The sequence below is a fragment of the Suricata suricatta genome, chromosome 8 (assembly GCF_006229205.1).
Source record: "Suricata suricatta isolate VVHF042 chromosome 8, meerkat_22Aug2017_6uvM2_HiC, whole genome shotgun sequence".
In the NCBI taxonomy this organism is placed as follows: Eukaryota; Metazoa; Chordata; class Mammalia; order Carnivora; family Herpestidae; genus Suricata; species Suricata suricatta.
Window position 1 is genome coordinate 102602631 of NC_043707.1, and position 21477 is coordinate 102624107.

A 21477-nucleotide genomic window follows, 5' to 3' on the forward strand; every position below is an offset into this window, starting at 1 on the left:
ATAATGTGAAGTTTGGCAATCTCCATGTGTTGCTAGGTAACACAACAGTGGATGAGTTAATGATGAGACTCATGGCTGCAATGGAGATCTTCACAGCCCAACAACAGGAAGATATAAAGGATGAGGTAAGATGAAAGGTTAAATAGACCTTTAATAGGATTTTGATGGGATAATTTGTCAAATGGAGATGCTTGCCTGTGTCATGATTGATAAATAAGGATGATGAAGATGCATTTCCAGATGAATCAAGGACTTTTATACCATTGAATTTACCTTTCAGTCCTTTCTTTTCATGACCCTAAGACCCAACAATTTGTTTAACTTTATGGACATTTATACTTTGCTAGATTTGGAGTGGTGACAGGTCAATTTGCAGGAAATGAATTCCGAAGCATATTTACAAAAGAAACGAGAGTCCAGGAAACCCTGGGCACTATGTGATTTTCTCACTCACTTTCAAGGTCCTCTTACTCTTTTTAAATATTGAGATTGATTAGGAGTAAACAGATTTTACATTGGAACATATTTTTGAAGCACCGTGAGAATTAGTAAAAGATTTCCATAATTCTGAATTTCTCAGTCGCCTGAGTATATTCAGTTGGTATAGATGGCATGAGCATGGAACCTCAAATAAAATAATAGTAACAGCAATATTGATAATAACAATAGTAGTCACTATTAGAGTCACAGTAAGTATTCACTTACTGAATATTTATAATGTGCTAAGCACTGAGCTAAGCACTTTACTTTTATCATCTCATGTGGTCTCAAAACAACCCCATGAGGTTGTCTGTGAGTCATATGGAGTTCTGGCAGAAAACACATGACACTCTCAAACTTGTTTATTTGAGAACAGTTTAATAAAAGAACTGTTTATAAAGGTAAGGGCAGGGTTTATGGAAATCAGCAATAGATGGTACAAACTCTAGGGCAATAAGGAGCTATTACCACCCCTAGGCCTAAAGGCCTTAGAGAAGGTGGTATATCAAGAGAACTGTATCGGGTAGAGGGATATAGCTCTTGGTGTCCTGGTAGGGAGGAAACCAGGGAATAGCTTTACTTTCCTTCTAAGCTCTGATCTCCTGCTAGTATCTCCTACTGACCTAACCTAACCAGAAACTGAAAGGCAAGAGAACCTCCGTGGGCAAAAAGCTAGATGAAGTGTGGATACTGAGGAGCAAATGAGAGATAATCTAGTATAGATTGGTACTATTATCTTCACTTTTCAGATGGGAATACTGAAGATCAAAAGGGTTAAGTTCTTTTGCCCAAGATCACATGGCTAGTAGGACCTATAATAATCTCAAGTAATCATTATTACTTTGTTAGTCAAAAACTTTGAGTTTTGGGGTGCCTGGGTGACTCAGTCGGTTGAGCGTCTGACTCTGGCTCGGGTCATGATCTCACACTTCATGGGTTCGAGCCCCACTTTGGGTTCTGTGCCGACAGCGCAGAGCCTGGAGCCTGTTTCAGATTCTGTGCCTCCCTCTCTGTCTCTACCCCTCCCCTGCTCATGCTCTGTCTCTCTGTCTCAAAAATAAATAAAATCAACCAAAAACATCTTTTTTTAATTTCTGAGTTTGGAAAACAGCTTAAAAATAAAGTATAAAACACATGCTAGCATTTGTTAATTTGAGATGTTTATTTCACTGGTACTTATTAAATTATTCTCCCCAATATTTTTAATTGAAAAAATTTTTTTTCATAGACGAATAGGGAGAGTTTGGTTTCTGAGCAATTATGAAAAGTTTCAAGCTATAGGAAGTACTTTCAATACAATACCCATTAGCTATTACAAATGGAAAAAATGTAGACAGTTTTAATAAAAGTAGAACTATTGTATTTTACCTTATTTGCTTGTGTCTTTCTTCTATTAGACTGTGAGTTTGTTAAGAGCAAGGGTTGGGTCATATTCACATTTATAACTGTATCCCCTAACGGTGTACCTAGGATGAAGTAGGCACTCAACAAATGTTTGTTAAATGATTGAATAAATTAATACTTGGCAGAATTCACGTGAAATAATGTTAGCTGATGGAGCACCTGGGTGGTTCAATCAATTAAGCCTTCAACTTCAGCTCAGGTCATGATCTCTCAGTCCATGAATTCAAGCCCTGCATCGGGCTCTGTGCTGACCACTCAGAGCCTGGAGCCTGCTTCTGCTTCTCTGTCGCCCTTTCTCTCTGCCCACCCCCACACTCGTGTTCTCTCTCTCTCCCTCCTTCACCCCTCCTCCCTCTCTCTCTCCCTCCCTACCCCCTCCTTCTCCCTCTCTCTCTCAAAAAGAAACATAAAAAAAAAATGTTCGTTGAAAAAATGAATTCTTGATTACAGTGGTATACATTCTGATTAACAAATTAGCACTAATTAACAAATATGAAATTTTGGAGTGCTGTAACTAGTTTAGAGTTTTAATACACATTAGGTTTCTTTTATTGCTAGAAAAATGATGTTTGTAATTTTCCTTAATAGTCAGTGTTTCATTTACTCCAAAGAAAAGGTAATCAGGTATATAGTGGAAAGATGTTTATCTGTTACTCTATAAATTGACAATGACATTTTGAAATAATGAAGTACTGTACTTACTTAGGAATTTGTAATAATAGGTATGTTGCCATTCATGATTACATTTATCCTGGAATAGAGGCACTGATTGACAATAATTCACTAAACACATTCTTCAGCCATCTAAATCTTGAGTCTCATTAGTACTAGATTTACAGATTATGCTGTATAATAATATGAATGCACAGTATTTGCATGCATATTCCCAGTTCATTCTTTCATCTTAATTTGTGTTCTTCATAATTCATTGGTAAAGAAATTGACTTTAATTCCTTTAATACTGAGCACAAAATTTAATATGAGGGTAACAGGAAAAATCCAAGGCTCCATATAATTGAAATTTTTATTGAAATTTAACTGTAAGAGGTAAGGATTTCTCTTTGTTTTTGTAGTGTCTTCATGGAAGTTCATTGGTAGAGTTCCTAAGACAAGGATTTTCTAGGTTCAAAGACTTGTTTTGGACTATGCATAGATCATAAATGATTTGATATCTGCTGAGTATGTGACAAGAAATACTGTCCCTTTTAATTGGGAATTTGCTTTTACTCTTCAAGTAAGGCTTTATCTTAAGCTTGTGATTATAATCAAATTCATGAACAGGGTTAGGAGACGGCTTCCTAGGCCTGAATTTATGTAAACTTAACTTTGGTTCTATGATATTCATTATTTCACTGATTCCATTGTATTAGTACAACCAGAAATGCCTATACTATAAAAAGCTTTTATTAAATAAAACCAGACCCAAACATATTCATTTTCTGAATCATTCTTTAATGGCCTAAAATGCACTAACCTTTGTATCACTAATTGTTCTATTTTCTTTTCTTTTTCTTCGAAGATCATATTTAAATTCAAGTTAGTTATTGACATATAATGTAGTATTGGTTTTAGGAGTAGAATTTAGTTATTCATCACTTACATACAACACCCAGTACTCACCACAAGTGCCCTCCTTAGTGCCCATCACCCACTCCCCCACCAAACTCCCCTCCAGCAACCCTCAGTTTGTTCTCTATATTTAAGAGTCTCTTATGGTTTGCCTCCCTCTCTGTTTATATCTTATTTTTCTTTGCTTTCCCTATGTTCATCTGTTTTCTTTCTTAAATTTCATATATGAGTGAAATCATACAGTATTGTATTGTCTTTCTCTGACTGACTTATTTTGCTTAGATAGAAGATATTCTTGCTTCACCCACATTGTTGCAACTGGCAGGATTTTGTTCTTTTTAATGGCTGAGTAATATTCCATTGTGTATAATCAAGAGGTATGCATTATACGAGCCTCTTGTTTTGGCGGAACTGCCTATAGTTTTATCCACAGACATTTTCAGTAATGATTTAGTTTGGTTTTTTAAGTGTTTACTGAGCATCTATCAAGTATATAGCACCGGGCTCAGTCTTGGGGACTGAGAGGTACTTTGCTGCAATGTGGGCTTATTGGCAATGAAGGGATGAGAAGGAAAATAAATATCACTACATGATAGTAACCACATCTAGAATCTATTTTTACTTATAACCTGGTTCCAAACAATAGATACTTTCTAACAAGTAAGTAGATACGATTATTTTCATATGCCCTATCTCCTTTAGCCAGTAGTAATCAGAAACCTCTGATTATAAAGAGTTTATGATACTTGGTTCTTGATCTGTTTATTATTTCAGTCATTTCTTTATTCATCCATTCAACACTTAATTTATTTAGAATCCTCAGTATCATAGGTGCAGGGAATACTTCTTTCCAGATTTTTCTATTTCTTCCTGATTCAGTGTTGGTAGGTTGTATGTTGCAAGGAATTTTTTTTTTAAGTTTATTTTGAGAGAGAAAGAAAAATAGTTGGGGAGGGACACAGAGAGAGAGGGAGAGAGAATCTCAAGCAGGCTCTGCTATAAGCATAGAGCCCAGTGCAGGGCTCTATCCTGTAAACTGTGAGATCATGACCTGAGCCGAAACCAAGAGTTAGACACTTAACTGATGGAGACACCAGACACCCCACAAGGAATTTATCCATTTCTTCTAAATGATATAATTTATTTGCATACTGGCATGTAATTGTCCATAGTAATCTCTTAGGATCCTTTTTGTATTTCTGTGCTATCAATTGTAACATCTTTCATTTCTGATTTTATTTATTTGAGCCCTCTTCTTTTCTTACAGAGTCTGTCTAAAAGCTTGTCAATTTTGTTTATCTTTTGAAAAATTCAGCCCTTAGTTTCACTGAGCTCTTCTTTTTTATTTAGTATTGAAATTTGTATTCAGTGACTTTACTGAATGCATGTATCAGTCCTAGCAGCTTTTTGGTGGAATCTTTCAGGTTTTCTGTATAGAGTTTCATGTCATCAGCAAATAGTGTAAGTTTCACTTCTTTCTTGCCAATTTGGATACATTTTTATTCTTTTTGTTGTCTGATTGCTGTGGCTAGGACTTCCAGTACTATGCTAAATAGAAGTGGTGAGAGTGGACACCCCTGCCTTGTTCCTAACTATAGAGTTAAAGCTCTCAATTGAGGGTGATATTAACTGTGGGTTTTTCCTATATGGTCTTTATTATATTGAGGTATGTTCTCTCTAACCATATTCTGTTGAAGGTGTTATTATGAGTGGATGTTGTACTTTGTTAAAAATTTTTTGCGTCTATTGAGAGGATCGTATGATTCTTATCCTTTCTTTTATTAATGTGGTGTATCACGTTGATTAATTTGTGAATAGTGAACCACCCTACAGCCCAGGAGTAAATCCCACTTGATCGTGGTGGGATTCTTTTAATGTACTGTGGATTCAGTTTGCTAGTATTTTATTGAGAATTTTCCCATCCATGTTCATCAGGAATATTGGCCTGTGGTTATGATTTTTAGTGGAGTCTTTGTCTGGTTTTGGTATCACAGTAATGCTGACCTCATAAAGTGAATTTGGAAGTTTTCCTTCCATTTCTATATTTTGAAATAGTTTGAGAAGAGTAGATATTAACTCTTCTTTAAGTGTTTGGTAGAAGTCCCCTGTGAAGCCATCTGGCTCTGGACTTTTGTTTGTTGGGAGACTTTTGATTACAGATTTAATTTCCTTACTGGCTATCAGTCTGCCAAGTTTTCTTTTCAGTTTTTGGTAGTTTATATGTTTCTAGGAATTTATCCATTTCTTCTAGGTTGTCCCAATTTGTTGCCATATAATTTTTCATAATATTGTCTTTTAATTGTATTTCTATGCTGTTGGGTGTTATTTCTCTTCTCTTACTTTCAACAATAGCCAAGTTGTGGAAAGATACCAAACGTCCATTGACTGATGAATGGATAAAGATGTGATATATAGATACAATGGAATATTACCCAGTCACAAAAATGAATGAAATCTTGACATTTGCAATGACATGGGTGGAGCTAGAGAGCTAAATAAGTCAGTCAGTCAGAGAAAGACAAATCCCATATTATTTTTCCATATGTTTTACAAAACAAATGAACATAGGGGTAAAAAAAAAAAAAAGAGAGAGAAGGAGAGGCAGACCACAAAACAAGACTCTTAACTATAGAGAACAAACTGATGGTTACTAGATGGGAGATGGGTTCAGTAGATGATGGGTATTAAGGTGGGCACTTGGGATGAGCACCGAGTGTTGTAAGTGATGAATCACTAAATTCTACACCTGAAACGAATATTGCAGTGTATGTTAACTGGCTGGAATTTAAATAAACACTTGTAGAAAAAAATTAAAAACTTTATGCTTCAAAAGACACTATTGAGAGTAAAAAGACAACCCACAGAATGGAAGAAAATACTTAAACATCATACATAAAAAGGTAAGTTTAATATCCAGAATATATAACAAATTCCCATAACTGAACAACAAAAGCCAAGCAGCACAATTCAAAATTGGGCAAAGAACTTGAATAGACATTTCTCTGAAGAAGATATCCAAATGGCCAACAAGCACAAGAAAAGGTGCTCAACATCATCAGTCATTAGGGAAATCCAAATCAAAACCACAAGAAGATACCACTTCACATACACTAGAATGGCTAAAATCAAAAAGAATAGAAATTAACACAAGGATTTAGAGAAAGTAAAAATCTTGTACATTGCTGATTGGAATGTACAGTGGTGTATACACTTTGGAAAACAGTTTGGAAGTTCCTCAAAAAGTTAAATATAGAATTACCACATTACTCGACAGTCCACTTCCAGGTATAAATACCCAAAAGAATTAAAAACAGGAACTCAGATACTTGTTCATAAATGTCATTGCATCATTATTCATAATAACCAAAAGATGGAAAGAGTCCAAATGTCCATCAGCAGATGAATGGATTAAAAAGTGTGTTATATCTATACAAAGAATGTTACTCAACTGTAATGCAGATTGAAGTAGTGATACATGCTGTAACATGGATGAGCCTTGAAGACTCTGAAATGAAAGAAGCCAGATGCAAAAGGCCAAATACTGTATCAGTGTACTTCTATATCGTGAATAGACAAATTTATAAGAAGAGCAAGTAGATTAGAGCTTACTGTAGACTGGAGGTATGAAGTAGGTTGGGGAGTTACTACTTAATGGGCATAGAGTTTTTGTTTGAGGTGATGAAAATGTTATGGGAATAGTGTGATAGTTTGCACAACACTGTGAATGTACATTTAATGCCACTAAATTGTACACCTAAAATATTAAATTTTATATTATGTATATTTTATTATAATAAAGAAAAAATCACTAACAAAACCCATGTTCAGTAGTTTTGAGTGCTGAGAAGTGAGAGATTGCTATGGACTGGCAACATGAGAAGTTCTTGATTCTTGGGGTCAGTAGTTGCTGGAAACTGCTGGGAACTGACATAGACTGGAAAAGATTCCAGCCCTGCTTTCATGGGCTTTAATCCTGAGCAATTTATTACTCTGTATTAAATTCCAAACTTTTATCTCTTAGGGAAGTAAAGGTGTCAGTTAAAGTACCTTAAAAAAGAAAGTAAATGTGTTGAATATCTGCTAATGCCAAGCTCTGTTAGATTAGTCCTGAATGTAAACACTTCCAATTTTCATCATAACTTTGTGAAATAGTTATTATCTCCATTTTATTGAAGAGAAAACAGAGGCATGTAATACTTACAAAAGTTTGTCCGAAGTCATGCAACTGTGTCAAAACCAGAATACATACTTCTGTCCTTTTCCTATATCATGATCCCTTATAAAGCTGAGTTATATTTACATTAAATATTTGAAGGATAAACTGAGGCAGTGTTCTAATCAAGATTAGATAGAATCAGAGTGGGCTGACCTGAAGGGTAGGTCAGACATTCCTAGATTCCCAAATACCATATTCATTTGAGTAGAATAAGAAAGTTTGTCATAACTGTCTACTCTTATGCATGGAATAATGCTCACTGTTAAAAAGTTATATCCACACCCTGTTTGTTTACATTTGTTGCTCTTAATATGCCTGCCGATGGATCTGTCCAACCATGCTTGACAATTCAGAGTAGAAGTTAATATTTGTTTTATATGAAACTAATGTAAAGAGATTTATGACTCAGCTTTGGCATTACAATTCTACACACCTGTTGAGCCAGCCCTTCACATTTTTTCTTTCCTTTGCCTGAGGTGTAGAGGCTTCTTCATGGATTACAGTAACACTTTTTGACAAGCTTAGGCTGGGTGGAGCTGCCTTGTAATGACAGAGCACAATTGATGATATCTCAGTAATGCATTCTTTTTTGATTTGGGCTGTCAACATTTATTACTGTAGAGGCAGTCATTATTAAACAGCTGGACGAACCTGTCTACTTTTTGTTTTCAGTAAAAGTAGAGTCTAACAAAGTATGTTTATTTTCCCAATTTTGCAATATTACCTGGCTGGGGGGGGGGGTATATGAGGTATTTTGTTTTGTGTACCATTGTTTTAAAAGTAGCTCCAAATAAAAATTAAAATTTTATGCTTCTTCTAAAGTGTTCTCAAGTAGCTGTTGAAACCTTCCCAATGTAATAAACCTGACAGGCATCCAAAGAAAATGTTAACTGAAACTCTTAAAGCAAATGCTTTAAAAAGAGGCAGAAGAAACTTTTCATGTCTTAAATATGACACTACCTAAATCCTTATCTTTAGAGACAGGCATATTCTTTGTGAAATTTTCTCTCCCACTAAGCAGTATATCTAATTAGCTGTCATGCCAGCAAACAGGCAGTTGCAATATAGTATGAAAACATAGCAATGGAAATAAGTACAAGGTACAGAGATGACCCAAAGAAGACATCTTAAAGGAGGAAATATTTAAGTCTTAAAGGATGATATATAGATGTTTACCAGGTAAACCAACATTAATTCATTTCTTTGACCCCTAAACCAACACATTTTATTAAGGACCTGCTATATGCCCACATTTGTGCTAAGCACTAATGGTTACAAGGATGATACAGTCCCATGATGGCGATATATATAGGGTGTTAGAAAGAAAGACCTCACCAGGGAGAATTCTCTTAAGCTAAAAAACAACAACAACAATATTAGATAGCATTATAGTAAGTAGATTTGTGAAGAAATGTCTTCTAGAAGAAACAAGGATACTTTTCTAACAGATGGCTAGATTGGAAGATGACATCAGCCACAAGAGACCCATTTTATAATTAAGTGGGGACTACTTGATTAATTAGGCAGAAAGATTCTAATTTCAGATTAGATATTTCAGTTCAACAATAAACATATATACCCTACATTTCCTATTAATACTTGTCTTTGCAGACCATTTTTACCATAAGGAATACCAAAGTTAGTCAAAGCAAAGGAAAAATGATTCTCCACACTCCACACTTCTAAAGTTTTGTTACTGTTAGAGGTGTGTATATGTGTGTTTATGTTTGTGTGTTTTAATGTCTAGAACATATATAGGAAAATATCCTAGAGAAAATTTTGGCACACTAGAGGAAACTATTTTTAATAGAGGATTTGCTTTTGGAATTCTTGGCTGTACAGCATTGTGTTATTGAGGTAATTCACTGTTTATATACTAAAATATTCATCATAGCTTTGCACACCTTTGGAGCCTTGGACTAGGAATGCTTATTACCCTTGAATTAGAAGAGAGAACACTAAAATACCTGGAGGAGAACAGCTTGAACTCTTATTCATTTGCTGATGGGAATAGAAAATGGTTCAGCCACTCAGAAAAAGTTTGACCTTTCCTCAGAAAGTTCACCATACACTTAACACACAGCCTAGATTTTAACTCTAAAAATGTGAAAACTAATGTTCACATCAAAACCTATACATAAATGTTCATAAAAGCTCTGTTCATAACTGCTCTATTCATAATGTCCTTCATTATCCTTCAGTTCACCTTAAGTAGGTGAATGGATAAACAATACTGTTGTCTATCCATATAATGGAATGCTACTCCACAATAAAAAGGAACAAACTGTTGATACGTACAACAACCTGAATTTATTCAAAAAGCATTATGCTTAGTTAAAAGAAGTCAGTCTTTAAAGGTTACATACTGTATAGTTCCATTATATGATATTTTTGAAAAGATAAAACCATAGGAATGGGAAACCAACCGTGGTTGTTAGGTGTTAGGATTCAGGAGAAAAAAATATGACTACAAAGGATTGCCACCAGGGAGGGGGGGGGGGCGGGGCGGGGATAATGAAGTTTTCTGTATTATATTTTGGTGGCAGTTACGTGAATCTATACATGTTAAAACTTATAGATCTATATACCAAAAATTATCCATGTTGTAGTATGTTTACTTAAAAAATAAGATTGGGACACCTGGGTGGCTCAGTCAGTTGAGTGACCACCTTCGGCTCAAGTCATGATCTTGCAGTTTGCGGGTTCAGGCCCTGCATCAGGCTGTATGCTCACAGCTTGCTCAGAGCCTGGAGTTTGCTTCAGATTCTGTGTCTCCTCTCTCTGCCCCTACCCCATATGTGCTCTGTCTCTCTCGGTCTCTCACTAATAAATAAATGTAAAAAATAAGAAGAAGAAGATTAAAAGCAAGGAAGCAACCCATAGAAGTAACTATAAATGGGCTTCAGCAAAAATTTATAGTTCTTTTATTTTTTTTATTGTATTACTAATGTTATTTGGTTGCCTATGATAATAGCTAACATTTATTGAGTCCCTACTCTTAGGCATAGGACCAGGCCATTTGCATTCCTTCTGTAACTTCTTCAAGATAGGTATTATTATACCCATTTTACAGAAAAGGAAACTGGCACAGAGCATTAAATGACTTTCCCAAGCCAGATACAAATTGGGAATCGGGGGAATCTTATTTTATATGAAGCAGTTGGGATTGCACTAACTTTACCAGTATAGACTGCAGCCATTGGAGTCGCATACTCAAAAATACGATTCAGTGGCTACTAGCATCACTGTTACCTGAGGAGTCTTAAAATGCATGTTCCTGGTTTTCAGTCTCTTATATAAAATGGGATGATAATTGCACTTACCCTGATATGCATGTTTTGAAGATTAAATAAGATGTTATGTGTAAAGTGGGTACTAGTACCTAGTATTTAGTAAGAAGTATATAAATAAATATTATATGTTGCCATTATTTTTACTCTAGGCTGAGCTTAAAGAAACTTTAGAAATCATTTCATCTTAATTCCATTCTACAGTTGAGGGAATTGAGAGTTATATAAGTTGTTTGCCCAAAATCCCTTTACAGAATCAGGCCGTTTGTTATTTTTATCCTTTTAAAATGTTATTTTCTCATAATTGAAAGTAAATATTTCTCTTATAATAGGGCATCCAGTAGGTGTATAAGGGTTGGGGGAAAGATTTTCAAATGCTTTAGAATTATAGCCTTTTGTTTTTAACTATAGCCTTTTGTTTTTCTTTTTTAAAATTGAGGTATAATTGACATACAACATTAGTTTTAGTTATAGAACATAATAATTCGATATGTGTATATGTTGTAAAATGATCAGCACAATAAGTCTACTTACCATCCTTCACCATACATAATAACAGAATTTTTGTGAGTAATGATAACTTAGGATTTTTGTAAGTTTCCAATACACAGAACAATATTATTAACTATAGTTACTATTCTGTATAGTACATCCCCATGGTTTATTTATTTTATAACTGGAAATTTGTAACTTTTGACCATCTTTACCCATTTCAGCAACTACCCACCTCTGGCGACTACCAGTCTTTTCTTTGTATGTATGGCCTTGATTTTTTTGTTTGCTTGTTTGGATTCCAGGTATCAGTGAGGTCACACACTATTTGTCTTTCTCTTTCTGACTTATTTCACTTAGCATGTTGCCCTCAAGGTCCATCCATGTTGTCACAATGGCAAGATTTCCTTCCTTTTTATGGCTGAGTAGTGTTCTGCTGCATATTTATACTCCATTTTCTTTATCTATTCATCCTTTCTTTGGTGGACACTTAGCTTGTTTCTGTATCTTGGCTATTGTAAATAATGCTGCAGTGAACATGGGGGCACATATGTGTTTTTGAGTTAGTATTTTTGTTTTCTTCAGATAAATACCCAGAAGTGGAATTGCTGGATCATATGGTAGTCCATTTTTTTTTTTTTTTGAGGAACCTCCATACTGTTCTCCATCGTAGCTGCACCAGTTTACACATTTTTCTTTTTATTTTTTTATTTAAAAAAATTTTTATGTGTTTTATTTATTTTTGAGAGACAGAGAGAGACAGCCTGAGCAGGGGAGGGTCAGAAAGAGAGGGAAACACAGAATCTGAAGCAGGCTCCAGGCTCTGGGCTAGCTGCCAGCACAGAGCCCGACACGAGGCTCGACCCCATGAACTGCGAGATCATGACCTGAGCCGAAGTAGGATGCTTAACCAACTGAGCTACCCAGGTGTCCCCATATTTTTTCTTTTTAAAAAAATTTATCCTAGAAAAAATGATTCCTTAAATTCTTTTTCATAAAGCTCTTATAAACATTTGTATATATTTTATTTTACTACTTTATCAGTTGTAAAAAGATTTATCCTTAGGAAAAGATGAACTTGAATAACTGTATATAAAATGCCAAGAATATAACCTATGGAATCTTTTAACTGCATATATTCCAGATGTAACTGAGACAAAGAACATGTATTTTGTAGTCCGAAACTAGTTTATTCATGCAAAGCAATAGAAAAATTCAGCTTTGCACGCAACCTAAAGTGTTTGTGAACATCTCTTATCTGTGAAGGGAGTGAAAGCTTCTATACAACTTTTTAATCCAAATATCAATTTAAATGTATAGCTGTAGCTATCTAATTACTATTTACTAGGAGACTGAACTACAAAATTTCTCTTGGAAAGTCAGAACCTGTCACCCATGGAGAACAGTTTTTGATATGCCTAAGAGCCCTTTCATATTTGCTCCTCAAAATGACAGCCCTCTGTCAAAAAAGGAACTAACACATACCTGCCCCCTCGCTCCCTGACTCCACGCTGGAGGAACTACCCATTCCCCATTCATATGCTTACTCTTTAATTACTGAACATAGGTTAGCTGGTAAAATACTTGCTCTGCATTTTTGTATAACAAAAATTCTTTCAGTACCTGCCATGTACCAAGTTGCACTGGGAGACACGGTTTCTCCCCTCAGAGAGCTTGCCACTTACCTCTAAAACGGAAACCTCAGTACATGAAGCAATTAGAGAACAATTAGGTTCAGAACAAGGAGACACACAAGTGGAATGGAAGGAAGCTGTTTGGAAGATTAAGAGAAAATAATAAATTAATCTGAAGAGGGACATGGTTTGAATTAGGTCCTCAGTAACTAGAAGAAAGTCCTTGCTTGAGAATAGCTCACTGTCTCACGAGAAGCAACTGTAAATTCGTCATGAAGAGTTTACAGTGCCGTGGTGCCTGAATTCAAATCCTAACTCTTCCACTTAGCAGCTGCATAGCCTTGAGAATAATCTCTTAGTCTCTCTGTGCCTCAGTTTCCTCAATTAGTAGTTAGCATGATATTACTATAAAGTGCTTAGATTAGTACCTGGTATCTACTAAGTACTTATGAAATACTTTCTGTAATAATATAAACTGTGTTTGGACTAATGAGTAGGAAGTAATCATTTGGACTAAGGAGGAAGTACATTTAAAAATGTGGAAATGTGATACAACTTGGAGGTGTGAAATATGGGACATGTGGAAAAAGAGAAGTAATTTAATAAGTTAAGAAGGAGGGGTTGGTAGAGGGAAGGGAGGAGAAAAGAGGCTGAAAATGTCCATTAGGGCCACATGTTGAAGGTGCTCTGCTTTAGAATTTGAATCTTAAACTGTGGGCAGTGGAGTATTTGTCATTTCTTTTAAGCAGGAAGTTGACATGATTAGATTTGTAATGTAGGAAACTAATTCTGATGACTGTGCTATTTGCTTATCACTTTGTGGGTATCTTTATGATAGTACTTATTTTGATTTTATAATCTATCTGTTATTTTGTTTTCTTTTTGAAAGAAAACCTTCTTTTCGAGTTTATAGTGCTTTTCAAAGTATGGTCTATTGAGTACATATTTGTTACAACTAAATTTTTGAGCATCTGTGCTATACCTATTGAATCAGAATCTCTGCAGATGGGCCAGAGAATCTGTGTTTTCCCGTTTCCTATATAGCAAGTGATTCTTGTATGTCTTAAAATTTGAGAACTGTTGGTTTAGTGAAAAGAACACAGCCTTTAAAATAGACTTAAGTATAAAGCTTGATTGAACCCCTTACAAACTCTATACCACTGGTAGAATATGTAGCCAGTTTGAGTCTCAGTTTCCCCATATGTTAAGTGTAAATAATAATACTTACACCATTGTTGGGGTAAAAAGACACAGCGTTTATAAAATGACTAACTCACAGTAGGTCCCCATGTATATTGCCTTCTTTTCCAAGTTTATATGTCTATCTCCTATACCTAGTGAGAGAAGAAAACTATGTCTTACTCATCTTCTTGTTTCCAGTTCCTAATACAAAACCCGACAAATAGAAGGTATACATAAATGTTTTATAAATGTATAAGTGGGTGAATGAGTGATGAACTTTATGGGGAGAAACTAGAAGTTGGGAGACCTATAAAGAAGCTAATCCCATAGTGTAAGCAAGAGATGACAGGGTTCTGAACTGAGACATCATGCTTGAAAAATGTGCACATATCATCCTAGATTACCAAGCAGATATGTAGATTCTCTCTGGGCTGGTTTAGCCTTAACATATAAACCCTCATAAGTTAGCCCACTTCCTCTAAAACAGACACTGAGACGGCAGTTCAGCCAATCCATCGTTTGAAATCCTGCCACTAAAGAAATTAGCAAACCAGTCTTAAATCCAGCTTTTCAACTCACTCCCACATACCACTTCTATCCAAATGAAAAATAATCTTTTCTAAACATCTCCACCGGAAATTCCAGAGACTTACATTCTACCAAAGCAAGACCTACCAAAGCAAGACTGTCTCAGTTAAGGCTTGGAAGTTACTTACTACTTGTGAATTCATCTCTTTGTTTTTCATAGTCTAACAATGGATAATCTTAACATTTCTCTATTTAAAACTTTGGAAAATTAAAGTTTAAAAAATAACTTGTTAAGTCTAACATTTAGACTCAGTCTTTTATATAATAGGTATCAAACCTATTCTTTCAAGTATGTAAGCTGAAAGAATGTTGAGTATCAGGTTTTCCATAATCCTTATTTCACTGTTTTTGAGCACTAACAGTTCATTAATGATTTTATAGGCAAATCAGTTTAACAAACATAAACTTATAATACTGATGTCTATAGACCCAAATGTTCATTTTATTGTTCAATTTTTAAGGATCTCTGAAGTACCAAGCACTGTTTGTGACTAGAGATACAGAAATAAACAAGGAATTAAATCTCTTCAATTTGCGTAGGGTCTGAAGAGAGAGATAGACATGTGAGTAGATGATGACGACTGCAGGATAGTACAAGGCTGGAGGTACATATCCATTTCTTACTCACTTGCTCTTCTTTGTAGAATCCATTGGTAATAAAATAAATTAAACCTGTATTTGTTTTTCCTATTATTCAGTTCATTCAGCCAGGGTAAACAGTTTATTCCCAGGAAAATCATTCCATGACTATCTCCTACACTGATTGAAGGACTGTATTTACAATATTTGGAAGGAAGAAAATTTAGAGAGGAGAAACACATTAAGCATATAAGTTGAAGAGAAATGAAATGTCAGTAAGAATTAAAGATGAGGTACCAGGTGGCCTGTGTTCTAATAAGCTGTGTGACCATTGGAAAATCACTTAAACTTTCTTAGTCTCTGTTTCCTCATCTCTAAATGGGAATATATATATAAAAAAAGTCCCTCCCTGGCTAACTTAATTGTTCTGAGTATAACATGTGAAAGTGCTTTTTAAACTTGGGAATATGAGGGGCGCCTGGGTGGCTCAGTCGGTTAAGCCTCTGACTTCGGCTCAGGTCAGATCTCACGTTCATGGGTTCGAGCCCCGCATCAGGCTCTGTGCTGACAGCTCAGAGCCTGGAGCCTGCTTCCAGTTCTGTTTCTCCTTCTCTCTCTGCCCCTCCCCCTCTCATGCTCTGTCTCTCTCTGTATCAAAAATAAATAAAACATTTTAAAAAATTTAAAAAAATAATAAACTTGGGAATATGAGACTTTAAAGTATTAAAAGTTGTAGGTAAAAATATAGGTGGGAGATATCCATTAATACTTACTGCATATCCCTTTGCAAATAATTAATGGTAGCTTTGATTTGAACAAGGAAATGAAAGGTTTTTACAGAATGCCTAGGACCAAGAAATTCATTCATTCATTCATTCATTCATTCATTCATTCATTTTTTTTTTTTAAGAAATTCATTCTTATCATGAGGTGGTTCAGGCCTTCGTAAGTCATTTCTTATTCCATTAACAAATTGATAATTTCTTCCAGAATGATATCCCACCACGTGTTCCTCTGTTTAGTCCTCAAAACCTGGGTCACCCAAAAACAGCAAATTTAGGGGCTTGCTCTGGGCCCTTAGGTTAAAGAGCCTCCCTCCACTGTCAGCCCCTACAACCTTTAACTTAGAATGTCACTACCTAAAGGCAGACTAAGTAGTTACAGAATAAGGAGAGAAGGTTCACCAAATAGATAAAAAAAGAGAGAAAGAGCTGCCTTTTTGAAATTTGGCGTTTCAGAAAAATCAAAGTAGTAATGAGAAAAATCAGAATTTCATCTGATTTATTAAACTTATTTTACAGTTTAGCATAAGCTTTTTTTCTAAATTACATATGGTGTATCAGTTATGTCTAGGACCACTAATGTTCTTATTTTTGGCACTGGGATACTTACCAGAGCCCTGGTGCATAGGTGGTGACTTGGATGAGGTATAGCAGTCAGCCAGGGAAGAATGGGAAAATGCTTCAGAGACCTGAGTATTGTGTTCATATAATTGTTCATGAACCTTTCCCTGCTTTCCCTCCTCTACCATTGCCAATCTGCGCATACAAAATGATGCTGTCAATGATGGGTGATTTTCCCCAGGTCCTCCCCAGGCAGTCCTTAAAAGAAACTGGAGAAATTCAGCTGTTCAGACTGAGAGAATACACCTAAGGGATTGATATTATCAGGGTGATGATGATGATGGTGATGATGATTGTTAAGATAACATTTATCAGATGCCTACTGTAGTTCCAGATACTATACTGAGTGGTATGTATTTATCATTTCATTTCATCCTTTGAGTAATCTAGCCAGGAGGTATTTCTCCCATTTCAGAGACATAATTGATCAGTGTTAAAAGAGGTCAAGAAACTCACCCAAGGACACCAAAATTTAAGTGGCAAAACCTAGAATTCAAACCATGTCTGTGTTTTAAGCCTATGACATTTTCCTTGTACTATTCTGACATCAGGATGGAGTGAGGACTATAGTCCCAAGTTATTTGGTTGGAAAATGAATATTTTGGCTGCAGTACATCAGGAAGCCAATGCTACCTGGCAGCACTTCTTTGGAATGCCAATTTAATGCATCTTTTCAAGCAGTGCTTTCACATTTATACTGCTAGTGCAGAAAAATGAAAACATTCCTCTCTCTTTCCACTGTAGGTAGAAAGCTTTGTTATTTAGTTCTTGGCTCTGTAGCTATGAAGACAGCAGCTCATATTACTTCTCTCTGTAATTTTGATACTGGGGGGGAGGGGGTTAAGCAAAATTCACATAACATAAAATTAACATTTCAAAGTGTACAATTCAGTGGCATTTTTTACATCACAATGTTGTACAACTATCTATCTAGGTCTGAAACATTTTCATAACTCTCATATCCATTAAGCAGTCACTCCCACAACCCCTTTGCCCCCTCCTCCAGAAGTCCCTGGCAACAACCATTTTACTTTCTGTCTCTATGGATTTGCCTATTCTAGATACTTTATACAAATGGAATTATATAGTATGTGATTTTGGGGGGTGGGGTCTGGCTTCTTTCCCTTAGGTTCTTCCACACTGTAGCATATGTCTGGTACTTCAGTTTTTGTAATGGCTGACTAATATTTCATTGCAGGGACATACCACATTTTATTTATCCATTCATCTATTGATGGACATTCAGATTTTTTCCACCTTTTGGCTATTGTGAATAATAATAAGATGAGCGTTAGTATGCAGGTATCTGTTTGAGTCCTTATTTCAGTTTTAGGGAGTATATACTTAGAAGTGGGTTGCTGGATCTTGTGGTAATTCTGTTTAGTTTTCGAGGAACCACCAAGCTGTTTCCACAGTGTCTACATTATATGCATTCCAACCAGCAATGTACAAGGGTTTCTAATTACCAATACTTGTTGTTCCCCCTCTCCCATCTTTAAAATTATAGCCATCCTAGTGGATATGAGGTGGTATCTCACTGTGGTTTTGACTTGCATTTCCCTAATGACTAATGATGTTGAGCATCTTTTCGTATGCTTCTGGCCATTCTTATATATTCTTTGGAGAAATGTCTAATTCTGATACTTTAAAAATAGATGCTGTTTAAATATCTTGTTTTATAAACAACATTATTAGAATACCCTATGGCCTAAGAAATTTTCAGAAATAAGATCTTTAATATCTAAACTCCAGTTCTATTCCAATTAGATCATAAGGTGGAGATTTTTAAAAAAGAAAAAAGGCTTTCACCTCCCAAACATTGAAGACGAAATTAAGGTACATTCTTAACATTTTTTCTGGTGCCTAATGAATTAGTCCCCTTAAGAATAATTTAATTACTAAATTCTGCCTCCTTTGTTCTCATACCAACCAGGTACTTACTTAGAAAATAAAATGATCACCGGCTATGGAGACAGGCTATGGCTTTAAAACTTGGCTTTAAATTATTATATATTTGAATTATTTTACTTTTTTCTTTTTGAGATCACTGAATCTACAAAATTGCCGGGGACTGGCTTGTCTGTTTTAGTGACTCAGAAGGAGTCAATTAATTGTCTAACCAGTTAAATTCTGTCCATGTTTGTTGGATAACTCCTCTGTGCCAGGAATTATGCCCAGTAATCAGCATGAAGATTCCTCTGAAAAGAAACATGTCGTTCATGCAGAATATGTTACAGAGAGTAGTCCTGGAATAATCTAGCAAGCTACACAAAAGAATTATTTCCTCAGTAGAACTATTTTCTTAACTCCCATCTCTGCCTATTATCATTTCTCTCAAAGCTTCCAGCCATCTTTCAAATCTCAGAACCCAAGATAGAGGTAAATAGCAGTAATGGTAAGAAGAGGGAAGTAAAACAAGAACATTTAGCTTGGAAAGGCTATTCACACTTCTGATATCCATAATAGTTTCTAGCAGGTACCTTCGCTCCCTTTCCCATTCTTTCTTATATACAAAATCCCGTCTTTTCTTTTCTCCTTTTCTCAATATACATGAAGATTAAATCAAATCATAATATGCAAACTAATCAGAAAAGTGCCTGGCATATAGTAAGTATTCACTAAATATTAACTACTGTTATGTTAAGTTGGCACTTAGTGGTGTTAAGGTATGCTAGATTAATAAAATAGTATCCTTGCCCCCTAAATGCATAGTCTAGTAGGAGAGACAAATATACAAATATATAACTATAATACTACAGTGTGAATAGAACATAGAAGTGAAGCCATTCTACCAGGGGAGTACTGTGCATACATAGACACTTAAGGAGGGCCTGAAAGACAAGTGTGATTTTGCCCAAAGGAAAAGAGTATTCCAGGCTAAGGATAAAGGATTTATAAAGGCAGGGAGGCATGCAAAAGCTTGGTCTGTTCAGGGCTCTAAATGCCTACAGCATAGGATATGTGGAAGGGGAAGTGGCCAGTGAAGCTGATAAAGTATGTGAGGACAGCTGTGCTAAGAATTTAGACTTTATCCTGAAGGTGTAGGAAAATCGTTGGAAGCTAGAAGAGTGTTGTGGTGTTATTTTTATTGTAGAAAAGTAATTCTTTTACTGATGCAATGTTTTCAACAATAGAAATTTGATAACAGCAGTATATAACTACAAAATCTCCGTAAAAATGACAACAAAAATCCTTTGTCCCTTTGTCCTAGATGAAATTAAAAACACTCTTTAACATAAGCACTAGTTCTCTTTCTCTTTCCCATAGTACCTGGCCCAGTGTATTATTCATAGTAGACTTTCAACTATCTTGCCTGAAACTAAGCCAAGATAACAAGTGGTTCATAACAAAAAATTCTATACTTAAGCCTCCAAGACATTTTGTTCAAATGTGTCTAGAGTTAGAAAGTATTCTTCCAGGGGCTCCTGGGTGACTCAGTTGGTTAAGTGTCCAACTCTTGATTTCGGCTCAGTTCTTGCATGATCTCACAGTTCATGGGATCAAGCCCCATGTCAGGCTCTGTGCTGACCTCGCAGACCCTGCTTGGGATCCTCTCTCTCTCTCTCTCTCTCTCTCTCTCTCTCTCTCCCTCTGCCTCTTCCCTGCTCATTCTTTCTATCTCAATATAAATAAACTTTTTTTAAAAAAAGTATTCTTCCATTTCTTCTAGTAACCTAGATATATAATTCTCTTGCATTCTTATGTTTAATCAAATTATTTTTATGTGTAGTTTGAAATCACATTCAAGACCTTCTGTTATTAGCCTATGAAAAATTTGAAATATGCAGCTGTGAGACCTTTGACTTTAAATCTTTTTTTTTTACTATCACACGCACTTATTGTTTTTTAAATAGTTTATTGTCAAATTGGTTTCCATACAACACCCAGTGCTCTTCCCCACAAGTGTGCCCCCTCCATCACCACCGCCTCTTTTCCCCCTCCCCCTTCAGTCCTCAGTTCCTTTTCAATAGTCTCTCAAGTTTTGCATCCCTCTCTCTCCCCAACTCTCTTTCCCTCTTCTCCTCCCTCTGGTCCTCCATTAGGTTTCTCCTGTTCTCCTGTTAGACCTATGAGTGCAAACATATGGTATCTGTCCTTCTCCGCCTGACTTATTTCACTTAGCATGACACCCTCGAGGTCCATCCACTTTCCTACAAATGGCCAGATTTCATTCTTTCTAGTTGCCATGTAATACTCCATTGTGTGTGTATATATATATATGTATACACACCACATCTTCTTGATCCATTCATTGGGTGATGGACATTTAGGCTCTTTCCATGTTTTGGCTATTGTTGACAGTGCTGCTATGAACATTGGGGTACATGTGCTCCTATGCATCAGCACTTCTGTATCCCTAAATCTTTTTTTTTAATGTTTATTTTTGAAAGAGAGAGGGAGAAAGATCATGGACGTACAAACAGAGGAGGAGCAGAGAGAGAGGGAAACAGAGGATCCAAACTGGGCTCTGTGGTGACAGCAGAGAGCCTTTTGTAGGGCTCGAACTCATGAGTCTGAGATCATGACCTGAGCTGAAACCAAGAGTTGGACGCTTAACTGACTGAGCCACCCAGGCGTCCCTTGACTTTAAATCTTTAACACTAATGTCAGAGCTAGGTTATAGCTTCTGATTTTTTGTA

General features: G+C 35.8%; 1 protein-coding gene across 3 annotated transcripts in view; it reads left to right on the plus strand.

Annotated features, from left to right (window-relative positions):
• FAF1 (Fas associated factor 1) overlaps nucleotides 1–21477 on the plus strand; it is a 474908-nt gene that overhangs the window by 381155 nt on the left and 72276 nt on the right. For all 3 annotated transcript variants that reach the window (XM_029946447.1, XM_029946449.1, XM_029946448.1), the window contains one exon: nucleotides 37–125. In XM_029946447.1, the coding sequence (XP_029802307.1) occupies nucleotides 37–125 (89 nt within the window). The remainder of the gene's footprint in view (nucleotides 1–36; nucleotides 126–21477) is intronic.